At 44.6% G+C, this 12,837-nt stretch overlaps 1 protein-coding gene across 2 annotated transcripts in view; it reads left to right on the forward strand.

The window, feature by feature from the left end:
* Nucleotides 1-11,342, forward strand: part of zfyve28 (zinc finger, FYVE domain containing 28) — a 26,193-nt gene extending 14,851 nt beyond the window's left edge. The window contains exons 2-14 of one of the 2 annotated variants that reach the window (XM_008283716.1): nt 630-770; nt 2,894-3,031; nt 3,223-3,425; nt 3,563-3,652; nt 3,792-3,881; nt 3,974-4,075; nt 4,158-5,699; nt 5,973-6,068; nt 6,507-6,670; nt 6,759-6,875; nt 8,957-9,061; nt 9,197-9,300; nt 9,420-11,342. In XM_008283716.1, the coding sequence (XP_008281938.1) occupies nt 630-770; nt 2,894-3,031; nt 3,223-3,425; nt 3,563-3,652; nt 3,792-3,881; nt 3,974-4,075; nt 4,158-5,699; nt 5,973-6,068; nt 6,507-6,670; nt 6,759-6,875; nt 8,957-9,061; nt 9,197-9,300; nt 9,420-9,551 (3,024 nt within the window). In that variant the 3' untranslated portion in view covers nt 9,552-11,342. The remainder of the gene's footprint in view (nt 1-629; nt 771-2,893; nt 3,032-3,222; nt 3,426-3,562; nt 3,653-3,791; nt 3,882-3,973; nt 4,076-4,157; nt 5,700-5,972; nt 6,069-6,506; nt 6,671-6,758; nt 6,876-8,956; nt 9,062-9,196; nt 9,301-9,419) is intronic. The other variant, XM_008283726.1, reaches the window with a different exon arrangement.
* Nucleotides 11,343-12,837: the final 1,495 nt, after the last annotated feature.

The following is a 12,837-nucleotide window of genomic DNA, read 5'->3' on the forward strand; positions in this document are numbered from 1 at the left end:
CCTGGATTAACCTCGCCTGTGCTCTGTTTAGGGTCAAATAAAAATGTTGTTTGGTCTGATGTTCCGTAATTCCTTCTGTAAATATTGTGCAGCTTTGACATATAAGATTAGGCCTGATGATTTCTCAGCTGTACGAGCTCTATTTGCGTCCACCGCTTGACAAACAGTGAGGACACTCAGTCCTTGTGTGCAACTTATTTTGCTGTGACGTCAGGTTCACTAAATTAAATGTATTCGGGGTTATGTTGAATTTGATGACTTGCTTATGCTGTTTAGTAATGAGCCAAATAACATTGAGCCACCGTAGCGGTATCTCAGAAGATATGCTTGTAATGATTTCTATCTTTATGGTTTTTACAGCCAGAATAGTAAAATAAGACGAGTAAACATGCTTATCTAAGGGCAGAAAATCTTCAGCTTTAGGAAGAAAAATATAAAGTCTTGTTAAGGCAACTTGTGTCATAAACAAACAAATTACACAGAGCAGATGCACTATTTTCAAATTCAGTACTAAATTATCTCATTAATTGTATTTTTTAACCTTTTTCTAAGACATTCTTTGCATTTATTGTATTGTTTCTACAGCTGTGCAGCACTAACGTGACCTCCTTGTGTTTCCTTGTGTACAGAGGACAGACCCTCAGCTCCTGGCCCAATTCTATTACGCTGATGAAGAGCTTAACCAGGTGGCCACTGAGCTGGACAGCCTCGACGGCAGGAAGGACCCTCAGAGATGTACCCTGCTGGTCAATCAGTTCCGATCCTGTCAGGTCAATACGATGAACTAACTCACAGTCATCACCCTTCCCTGCCTTTCTTTTCCCTCAGACTACGTGTCAGCATGCTTAACTTAGTGCTTATATTTCATTCATTCTGTTTAAATAAAACATAAAATAGTGGAGCGAGCCGGGGATTGAGGTAAAGTAACCCCTCAGCCATGATTATGTATGTTTATTATAGATTCATTTCATTCACATTATCACCTGGCTGGACCTTGGATTGGCCTCAAAACTAAAAATAGACAACGGCCTTATTATCCTTTTCCGGATACAGGCGTGGTGATAGGACTACTGCCTTACCAAACACTGCTTGGCTCGGTTCCTTTATGAAGCAGTTTTGCTGATAAGGTGAGATAAGAAGACTTTGTTTGGAAGCAGTCGGCGGACACACTCATCTTTGCTCTGATAACGCTGAGCTGTTTGTCATGTGGCCCATTAGTAAATGGTTCGGAGAGTGGCCTCTTTAAAAGGAGACGTTTCATAATCGCAGCTTTTGTTGAACAAACTGTGCTAAGAACTGGTGTCTTTCTAACCACCTGTATATATCTGTAATCAGATTGAATCTATAGGGAGGTGAGTTATCGTATGTGGCGATGCAGGTTATTGTTTCAGGGCCGTGCGAGGTCAGGGCTTAGAGGAGCTTAGCGGGTGATGCCATTCATGAGTGATGGCTGCCATGCCGCGTCATGCTGGGAGATCTGGAGGGAGTGAAGGAGGTTCTCATCTGGCCTGTTGTGCCTCAGCCTGCCCCCCACCGACAGGGCACACAGGGAGAACTACTTAATAAGGTCATCACTTGATCCCCGACTGTTCTGTCTCTTCCCCCTCCATCCTTCCTTCTGCCGAGGTGTCACCTTGTTTTTCTTTGGTGTTTCATTCTCCATCAGGCGGAGCTTTTTCAGCACTTTAAAATGAGGAGCGCTTGTTTGACTGCTTCTGGAACCCAAATTAATCTCTGATTTTCTCCCCCTACGAGCTGCAATGAAAATGTTTAACAGCTCATTTCTAGACACTTTTAAGTTCAGAGAGGAGGCTTCTCAGAGTGGCGTGCCTCAGAGGCCTCAAGGGTTTTGGGCAATGAATAAAGCAGCATGATACCCCCACAGCCCTGAGGCCCCAAGAATAGAAGGCAAGTACAGTCAAGCCAGAATGTTGTGCTTGAACCTGCCACTGCAACTATCAGCTCTTATTCATGGACCTCTGTGGGGGTTGCTGGCATGCTGCTCATATTATGTTGGCACGGCTGTTCTTACAGTGTGGCCTGCTGGAGCGGGCGAGCCACTGTGTGTGTGTGTGTGTGTGTGTGTGTGTGTGTGTGTGTGTGTGTGTGAGATGGACAAAGCCTGAGTTGGTTGGCATATACAGGAACAGAACGGTCAGAGATGGACGGTGAAAAAAGTGAGGGACAAGTTGAGAAAAGGGATAGAAGCCAGTCTTTTGTCAGCCAGCCAGACGGACCGGTATCATGCCAGAGTCGCTACCCCTGGATGATTTGAAGCCAACAGAAAGTGAAGGTTATCACTGGTATCCCCTGCTGGGAGACGCTCACAGACAGTGGGGTGTTACTTAGACCGGGCCAAGACACATCGCCATAAAGGAATCAGTGGTTAAGCTCTCCCTCTCAAAGCTTTTTAATCTTTCTCCTCGGGGTGAGCAGAGAAAGACGCAGTGCTGTGCCTGACAAGATTACAGTGCACAGTGCAGCTGCGGTTGAGTGAAAGGCTCATTGTAAGTCATTGTTATGGCTGTTGTACATGCCAGCGGCACATAAGCTCTTGATCAGCTCTTGTTGTGTGTGACACTGCATTTTCACTGCCGGAATTACGGGCTTTAGTTCCCTGTTTTTATTGAAGGAGAATGTAGCTGCGAGGGCCGTAATGGTCTCGTGTACTCGTCAAATTGTTTTCATTCTCTTCCTAATCAATGGTCTTCAAGCACTGTAATACAATGGGCCTCTTGAAGGGGTGACAAATGTTTAAGCCCGGATTATTGACCAACATTAGTGAAACACTGAGAAAATCACTTTTCGACAAACAGACTTTCACTCACTCATGTTTATGCCTCCGACTAGTTTGTTCAATTTTGGTTTCTGTCACTCTCGTGTTCATCTGCAGGACAATGTGTTGAACATCATCAGTCAGATCATGGATGAATGTATCCCCAACGACCGGGCCAACAGAGACTTTTGTGTCAAGTTCCCTGAGGAGATTCGTCATGACAACTTGGCGGGGCAGTTGTGGTTTGGGGCTGAGGTAGTGTATTCCCTCCTGCATCATTCTGGAAGAAAACAGCTTTGTTCAAGGTGTAAACAAGCGTAAAAGTACCAGCAAATGTCAATTTTACATTGATTCTTGATGGTCAAATGTGCCATTGTAAACATAATTGTCTCAGTTTAATCTCCATACAGGACGGGGTAATTAATGATGTGCTTGTTGTCATCCAGTGTTTGGCTGCAGGCTCCATCATCATGAACAGGGAGATAGAAAGTATAGCGATGAGACCCCTGGCCAAGGACCTCACTCGCAGCCTGGAGGAGGTGCGCAACATCACCAGGGATCAGGCCCTGAGAGACCTCAACCTGTACACAGACCGCATGAAGGACGCACTGCGACATTTTGACGGCCTTTTTGCTGAGTTTGAACTCAGGTAAACCAGACATTATTATCTATGTATCTATAAGATTTATCATCCAGTCAAGGTTTTTTTTTTTGTCCAAGTTTGCCAAAAACTTTGGAACACTGGGAATCTCATTAAATTCTACTTTCTTTTTCTTCCACTGGCAGCTATGTGTCAGCCATGGTGCCTGTGAAGTCTCCCAAAGAATACTACGTACAGCAGGAAGTGATTGTGCTCTTCTGTGAGACTGTGGAGAGGTGAATTTACACACTGACAAAAACAAAACAAGCCGCACAACTGCTGACTTTGTCTGGAATTTATTAGAATGTAAATAACAGATGGAGATGATGAGGTACATTTTTTTTTTTGTCATGTTTCCTCTCTCTGTTGTTTCAGGGCTCTGAAGCTGGGCTATCTCACACAGGACATGATCGATGACTATGAACCCGCGCTGATGTTTACAATTCCCAGACTAGCCATTGTGTGGTAAGTGTTGCCTGTCCTTCCACCATCCTCTTTGTTTCCTGCTCCTTCCCACCCTCGTACACCCTCTTACAGAATTTTAAACATTTTTTTAGTGGGCTGGTTGTGTATTCAGAGGGACCTCTCAACCTAGACCGAAAATCAGAGGACATGTCTGAGCTCTTCAGGCCTTTTCGCACTTTATTGAAGAAAATCAGGTACAGGCCATGAATATCAAACATCATAAAAATTATCTATTTTCCTCTGTCACTATGCTTCAACTGTGATGTTTGTTTGTAGAGACCTGCTCCAGACCCTGACTGAAGAGGAGTTGATTACGCTGGAGAGGAACCTGTGTATTTCTCAGGATGGGGAGTTGTCGACAAGCCAGGGACTGGCCACGAACGGCGTACCAGCACCAGTCCAAGAGAATCCCTCATCCTCTGTCCCTGCTAATGACACCTCTAAAGGAGAGAGTGAGGGGGAAGAGGAGCAACTAGCTCTGTTTGTCTGTCCCAGCCAGGAGGAGGAGCTGGCGGAAGTAGAGAAAGGCTGGGAGGAGGTGGAAACTGAGAGGGGCGAGGAGGAGCAGGAGCAGGGCCTGCTCTGTGAGGAGGCAGAGGAGGCTGAGCTGGCCTGCTCCATGCAGTACGATGAGGAGGAACTGGAGCAGCTCAACATGATGGTGTACCGCGTAGGAGACGAGATGTCCACTCTGCTGTCACCCCCCAGCCAGGGTCAGTCCCCAGCTCACCGTCCTAACAGAGGAGAGCCAGGAGGCTCCAGTGGGGCTTCCAGCACCGAGGCGTCTCCACGCAGGATCTTGGGGAGCCGGGGAAGGACAGGCATCTATGTAGAGGAGGAGGACAGGGTCTTCTTCATGGAGGACCTGGACGCAGCAGGAGATAGCACCACCAGCATCTCAAAAGAGGCTTGTAATTATGTCGCCTCTCCTTCCAAAGAGTGCACTCGTCCTGTGCAGCGCAAGCCTGGACCGAGGCCAGACTCCGTTAGGAACGGCTGGTACTCTGAGACAACATCAGAGCAGCCTTGCCCACAGCCACGCAGCCTGAACACACACTGTCCCCCTGCTAAGCGCCCCCTGTGCACCGCTGGCCCTGGTTCTGAGCCGCTGCCTTACACCAATGGGTGGGAGATGGGTTTGGAGGGGACAGCGTCTGAAACGGCTGAGGTCATCGCCCATCGAATGGGAGGGATGAAGCTGTCCGCTACAGTCATCTTCAACCCTCGCTCACCCAGCTTGACAGAGCTGGCTGTGGACAAGCTGCTGTTGCCGCGGCCCACACCCTCTGAGATTGAGCCCTGTGGCCCCCTGGTGGCCACTCACTGCCTGCTAAACTCCTGCGTCTGCTGTGGGAGCTGCGAGGATGGCCACGAGGATGCCATCACCACGGACACCACTGGACTCGGATTAGGCCTCGCTCTGGGATTGGACAAACATTGTAAGACCCCGGCCCCCGGCACCGTCATCCAGTCTTCTGCTTGCCGGCTGCCCCCACGTGGTCACGAACCTCACAGTAAGGGCGACATCGCCCAGCTGACTCCCCCTTCTTCCCGCTGCTCTGCTGAGCCACTGGAAGAGGAGTCAAACTCTCAGCTGTGTGAGAAGTGCCTGGTGGTGACTCCGGGGCTGGGCCACCACGCTCAGGACTATAGCTCTAGCGGAGGGGATGGAGCCTCCCCCTGCAACCACCAGCTGAGGACTGAGAGGAGGCAGCATACTAGTGGAAGCCAACAGAGGGATAAAGAGGTGGATAAAGATAAGCCAGAAAGTAAAGATATGAAGAGGGACACCAAAGAAGACAGCAGGAGAAGCTCCAGGTTTGCTGTAGTTTCACTAACTTTGTGGTTTATGTTGGGGCAATCTGTCATCATGTTTCCTGTGGGGCACCTATGAGCTCCACACAACATAAATGCAGATACTGTATTTATGTTTTGTTTTTTCTTATTCCATCACACATAATATTTTTCTGTTACTTTCATTATTTATGATTTTACACTTATGTTCCCCCTCGTTGTTATACCTGTGTGTTTATTTAACTCTTACCCATTATCATCTCTTTTTTTTGTTTCTGTTTATTTGGCTGTCTTTAGTTTTCAGAACTCCCCTCTCAGCTCTGTGTCAGGCAGTGACTGTGAGAGTGTGTCGGTCACCACATGTAGTCTGTCGAGCAGTGCATATACTCCCAGGTAACTAATCACCCATCAAAGTGTGTGTCGCCGTCGTGTGTTTGGGAGTGCTTTCTTCCTGCTCTCGCTTTGATAGTAACTAAAAAAAAAAAAGTCCTAGAATGATTGATAAAAAGGCAGCTTTGTTATTTTGCAGTCTTTGTACAGGGTGTTTGTTCAGATGTACCAGCTGATTGAAGTGTCAGTCACACCTGTATGAGCTACAGGTGACGGCATTCATTGCGCTCTGGCTTAGATTGTAGATTTAATTAGATTGGTTTGAATACATTTACTGCTCAGCCTGTATCTAGTGGTGGGATATTACATAGGGAGTAGACTGTGAATATGTCGGTTCAAAGTTGAAATCTACTATTGATGAAATATAGTTTAAATGTGTAAATTGTGAATGTATTTTTGCGAAAGATGAGGAAAAAAATGACCTCTCATCACTTCCTCCAGCCCTGTCAGCAGTCTGACCCCCAGCTCGGGGACATCAGAAGATCTGGACCACCAGGAGATCCAGCTGGCCCTGCATGATGCCAGGGTGGCGGCCAGAAACAAGATCCGATCGCGTTTCCACAGCAGCAGCGACCTCATCCACCGCCTCTTTGTTTGCATATCAGGTAAAGGCTCTCGTCCTTTCAGTCGTTCTCCCCGCATCTCGTCGTCTCTCTCGGGCTCATATCCAGTTTGTGTTTTTGTGCGATGCAGGTGTTGCTGACCAGCTGCAGACGAACTATGCTAGCGACCTTCGCAGCATCCTCAAGACTCTGTTTGAAGTCATGGCAACCAAGTGTGAGCAGGGAGACAATGATAAGCAAAAGAAAGGTGAGGAACATTTTTTAGATTTGAAATATGTTACAGTAAGTTCTATTTCCCTTCTTAATACAACATAGATCATAGATGTAGTGCTGCTGGAGCGCATCAGAACAAAACTGCGCCACTTTTTTTTCTCCAAGAGAAAAAATAGAATATTTGTAGTTTACATTATCCAGTTAAAATTCATGTACATTTTTTTAGGCGATTGAAGATCCAGTCGTCATTAAAACATAGAGCCAGTGCCAACAAATGTAATGGTTAACTAAACATTCAGCCTTAAAAGTTGCTGATAGCCTTTGAACAGTGAATTTAAATATTTATTCCACCTAGCTGACTTTACCTATAGCAGTAAAGATGAAAGGGCAGCAGAACATCCTTTCATTCATCGATCACTATTCTGACAGTTTCTTTATTTGTGATGCATTTGCAAAAAGAAAAAACATTAAAAGTCAGCCTTTTAAACTTGGACAGCTTGTGCTGCAGCCTCCATGCCTGCATGAAATAAATGCTTGCTTAGCTATGCTTTCATAGCTTAGCTTATTAGCTTGACCTCTGCCTGCACTGCAGCTTCTCTGCAGAAGGAATGTTTTAAACGCGGTTTCACAACATTCTGCACAAATAAGTAAATGAAATCACTCACAACAAGAACCGCTTGTGTTCAATTGACATGACTCTTTAAACCACTTCAGTATAACCTGCTTCACCCATCGTAATGCTTATTACTTAGCTAGATGTTTGGCTGATAACATTCTCAACACGATAAAACTATCAGTAAAGTCAGTTTGATTGTTGGGTCAGTCAAAGCTGATCAATGTGTGGAAACATACGAAACAAACAAGTGTCCTAGGTGCACACTAGGACTTAAAAAACCAACACAGAATTCAAATGTGCCTTCTCAGTTCAAGGGAACTATGAGAAAGCGTGTGTTTTTATTTGAAAAGGGGCAATGTACACTATTCAACGTTCAGATTACCATAAATGCACCTGGTTTAGCCAAAAAGCTAACTGTCATCAGCAGCTTTCACCTGATGTTGTTAAGCGTCCATGTGAACAATTCTAATGCAGTATGAGCCGTCGTTAAATCAACCTACATCTTTATAAAATCATGTACAATACAGTTGATGAAGTTACATCCAGTTAAATAATACAGCATCATACACTTAAAGACACAAATACATAATGAGCATCGTCTTGTTATCGGTGGAGGAGGACGATATCAGTTATAATGTCAATAAACTATTTCTGTAAAAGGCTGCCGAAATACAAAATAGGATGGAAACTTCCCAATAGGTTTTGAATTCCATTGATGTGATGCTCTGAAAGAAAAGATGCCCTGATTGAATGTGTAGAATCAGATAGACCCTCTGAGCTGCACCTCTAGTAGCTGCAGCACAGTTAAAATCAATGAAGTCAAGTTCAACAAAATAAAAATTTGCAAATAGATATTTAATATTTGTCTGTGTGATTGTTTTTAAAGTGGCTAAAATATGAATGTTTATAACAATAATCTGTTACATGACAAAAGTGATCATAGTAATGAACCTACAGAGAGTGATCACCTGGATCTGCAGCTCTTCTGTGGCTTTATGGAGCTTTCTAGTCACTTGCAGCTCATCGTGCAGCTGTCTGGCGAACAACTTTAGTTCCCTCACAGCTCCCTCATAGTTTCTGATGCAGCTGTTTTCAGTGAAAGGCTATCTATTCAGCACCATACAGGGACAGTTTGTAAATGGATTTAACTTGGAGCTAAAGAGCTGATATTTCCTCCGGGAGTCGCGTCATGGCCAGAAACAAGAAGACGAAGGACCGGCTTCCTCCAAAAAAAACATCTGTTATTGCAGGTTAAACTAATTGATGAAAACTACATAAAAACATTTTTATACATAAGACATTGCAACGTTCCCTCCTTTAGCTGTTGTAAAAAACCTACTTCTCATCATATTACAACGCATCTTGACCAGCGTAAAGCCTTTTCACCTGCCTCAGCGGTTTCGCACCGTGTTGTCTCTAACAATGGCTCTGCAACAGGGTTTAAACTACTATCAATCACACACTACACTGGTTTAAGTCGCTTCTTTTGTGGTGTTCAGCAGGTCCTGTTCTGCGCAGTGCGGTGCTGGAGGACTGTGCTCTGTGTCAGGAGACCATTTCCTCATCGGAGTTGGCAGCCAAGGCCAGGGAGGGCCAGTTCGAAGGTCAGCAAATCCACAAACAGTCCAACGCAGAGTTTGGTTGAATTGTCAGCTCGTTCCTTTTCGCCTTCCCTCAGCAAATGTACAGCTGGTGACAGGTCTGGTTTGTGTTTATTGTTTCTTGTTGGTTCCATGTAGACCCTCCCGACTGGGTCCCCGATGAGGCCTGCAACTCCTGCATCGCCTGCAAGGCTCCCTTCACCGTCATCCGCAGGAAGCATCACTGTAGGAGCTGTGGGAAGGTACGCTGTCTGTTATCTGAAGGTGCACAGGTGGCAGACTTCTCACTTCAATGTGTAGCTGATCAAAGTGATGTTTCATCCTATTGAATGCTAATACGCCACATCCTGTGTCATTTCAGATCTTCTGTTCCCGCTGCTCCTCCCATTCGGCTCCACTGCCTCGCTATGGCCAGGTGAAGCCTGTGAGGGTTTGCACACACTGCTACATGTTTCACGTCACGCCCTTCTACAGTGACAAGGCGGGCATCTGACCCCGAAAGCACACAGTCTGCCACAACAAGAGCATATGCAACGGACAGATCCACGGCTATGTAGAAAGCAAATGCAGCACTGCTCTGGTAAATCCTAACGGTCGTGATTGTACCTTGTATGGCTTCAGAATGAGGCCATTATAAATGAGGGAGCAGAAAGTCCAGACGGGAAGCCACAGAGGGATGATTCGATCTGTTTCTGAGACATGCTGGTGTGTCAGCGGGAATCAAAGTGATTTTCTGTACCCACCCAACACAAGTGATTCACAAACGCCTGTCTGACTGCAGAGGTACAAAAGGGAGAGGTGGTGAGCAGGCAAGAACGGATTTTGAACTGGCATTGTGCAGCAGTCCTCTGCGACAGTTTGCATCACAAGATTGGAACAGGCCACCATGTTTGTTTGTTTGTTTGTTTTCTTTTCTTTAGGTGTAAATGAAAGGACTTGTGACATATTTTCCTATGCTTTAGCGAGCTTCCTGCATTTGTGCCCGAGCTCCCACAGGACTTAAGGATTACTCTAAAGAATGTAAGTCACGATCACCATGTAAATACGGATGATTCTGGTCATAATTACACTAAAATCTCTTCAGTAAACGGTTGCTGCGCATCAGAACTGGAAAGCAATCTTCACCAGGCCACCAGACCCAAGAAACCAGAACGGAAAAACTGACAACTTTTATATTGAGATTCCTTCATGCTTTTAATTGCAATGAATGTGTATTTCTGTATCACTTTGTGGGATTGACTCCAGACTCCAACAGGACTGACCGTTCACCTCTCCATGGTAGTGGGCTGTGCCCATTGCTGTACTCTTGCACCACGGCATATTGGGTTTTCTCTGGGGACTCCGCTGCACCCTGAGATGGAAAAAAGGGATCCCTTGGTCATCACTGTCAGGTCTTGAAGGCCCCCTAGTGGAGAGTTGACCTCTCGTCACTCAGTGCTCCCTTCAGCACCACAGTGTGCATCGTTAGTTTGGAACCAGAGGCCTTCTCAGGTGCTGGCCTACCAGAACACAGGCCGATTATTACCCATTGATTTTCTCTTCCTCACAGATGTTCTAGTGCAATATAGTGACTACTGATTGCAATGGTCCTGCACACTTAAGAGACAACCCTTTGCTATTTAAATTACAGTTATAGGCCATTTCTGAAGAGCAGAGTACTGATGATACTTGTTTACACTAAATTATTTCCTCCTTCGGCTCTGGTGGTACCGTCGGGCAGGAGCACATGTTTTGTTCCCGGACTGGCATCGTTTGTTCCCGACTTCCTTTCTGCTCTCAAATCTGCTTCCACTGCAATGACAGCTTACACCGTATCTTCCATGCTTATGACATGTTAGTTTGTCCATCTGAATGCTCTGAAGTGGCCAATACGGACCTTTGAGCGGGCGACGTAATGTCCCATTACGTCCACTCTGCTCTGACTTAAAGCAGTTTCTCAGGCATTACATATTTAGGATCAGTCACTACTGTTCTATCAATCTTATTTTCATCAAAAAACATATAAGCTCACTTTGAAAAGGTATGCTTTTTCTTTTATAAAGAACAAAAATATGAAGCTATAGTTACTTTTATGTAAGACAGAAACACAAGGAATCATGCAGTAACTAAAGGGCGGGTTATCCTCTTATTATTATTTCAGAGCTTGGTCTTATTTTGTAAAACTCCAGTACATTTCCATGATAAGAGCTGTGTAAAATATTCAACAAACAAATACTGTTATATAGTTTTAAATGCGATGTATATTGAAATAAATGATTTTCTTTTTTCCTGTTTAAAAAAAAAAGCCCATTGAACGCTTGCCTTTACTTTTACAGCTCAACACTTCTGAATTTCTGCTTTGAAACGTGTCAGTAGATTTGTGTGTTGCTTTTATTGACCCGCCGTCTGCCTGCCAATGATTTGTAACGTCACACCGATATACGCTGAATGAAATTTATTTAGATAATTCATAGCACATACCAGCTCCTTCTCCGGGTTTGCGTGAGCGGGGATTTAAGAAGTGCAACTCGGATATGACGACAGCCACAAGGTCCCTGTTCTGACACCGAGCGCCGTGGAATTAGTGGAAAATTGTACCAGTTTAATATATTTTATTTGAATGTTGTCAGACCGGATATTCTGTTAAGATGCTCATTTACAGCCTGGAACTATATTCGTTACGATATGCCAGTTTTTCCTGGCGCTCGAGTGGGCAGCGTGGGCCCACTCATCTGATGAGCAACACCCTGCTCAAACTGAATTTTCTGACTTTTATGGAGTTGGACTAACAGAGTTGCAGATTTTTCCACATAGTTAAAGAGGCGCTACACAAACTCACACAGAAAGGTCAGTTCACTGTTCATAGGGAACCACCTCAATCTGGGAACTCGGTTATATAACGTCTTATTCAGCACAGAGTGGAACTTAGATGCTTTATTAAACCACTCGTAGCTGATCTGTGTATCGGTTAAGTAAGTCAATATACATGTTTCCTTTAAAATTATAATTACTTCCTGCCTTAAAATGGTTTAAATGGAACTCTCTACCATTGCTTCCTGTAGATTATGCAGATCCATGAATTCCTCACCCCTGTCTTCATCCATCCCTCCCCACTCGCTGCACCTTGAGCACACCAGCTCACCTACTACTCTCCTCAAACACTGTAAAGCTACTCTACGCTACACAAAGGCAGTTTATAGTGTTGAAGTCATTCAGCCATACAGTCAAATGTATTCATAGCCTCCTGTTAAAGAAGGAACCAAACAGCTGTCACTGAAATAAATTGACAAAAGTAATAATAAATAGAAATTTAATGGAAATCATGACGTTGCTTTTGAATTTTAGTTCAACAGAAATATTGAAAAACAAACAAACAAGGAAACAAGCATGATGGGACCCATAACGTGCAGCAAAGTGTTCTAGTTTGTTCGGGACAGATTTGTTTTTTAAAATTATTCTTTTCAACCACAATTCAAAAGCAATGTCTTATTTCACTGAGTTATTCACACACCATCCGATACAGGCTATGTAGATTGTACTGGTCCAGCACATAGGCTAGTTTTTACACCCAAACTCGCTGCCATCTTGGAATGGACTATCCCGGATATAGTCATAATTCCATCCTGGACTGAGGGTATGATAATAAACAGGCAACACTGTATTAGTTATGAAAATTAGCCAGAGTAAATTAAAATTAATCAGGAAAAACAACCGCAAAGAGACAGAAGATAACCGTAACACTCAAAGGCACCACAGAGAGACGTCATGGGCCACAAAGTGTAACAAGTACAACAAAGAGA

This window comes from Stegastes partitus, unplaced genomic scaffold, assembly GCF_000690725.1.
Source record: "Stegastes partitus isolate 25-593 unplaced genomic scaffold, Stegastes_partitus-1.0.2 Scaffold8, whole genome shotgun sequence".
NCBI lineage: Eukaryota > Metazoa > Chordata > Actinopteri > Pomacentridae > Stegastes > Stegastes partitus.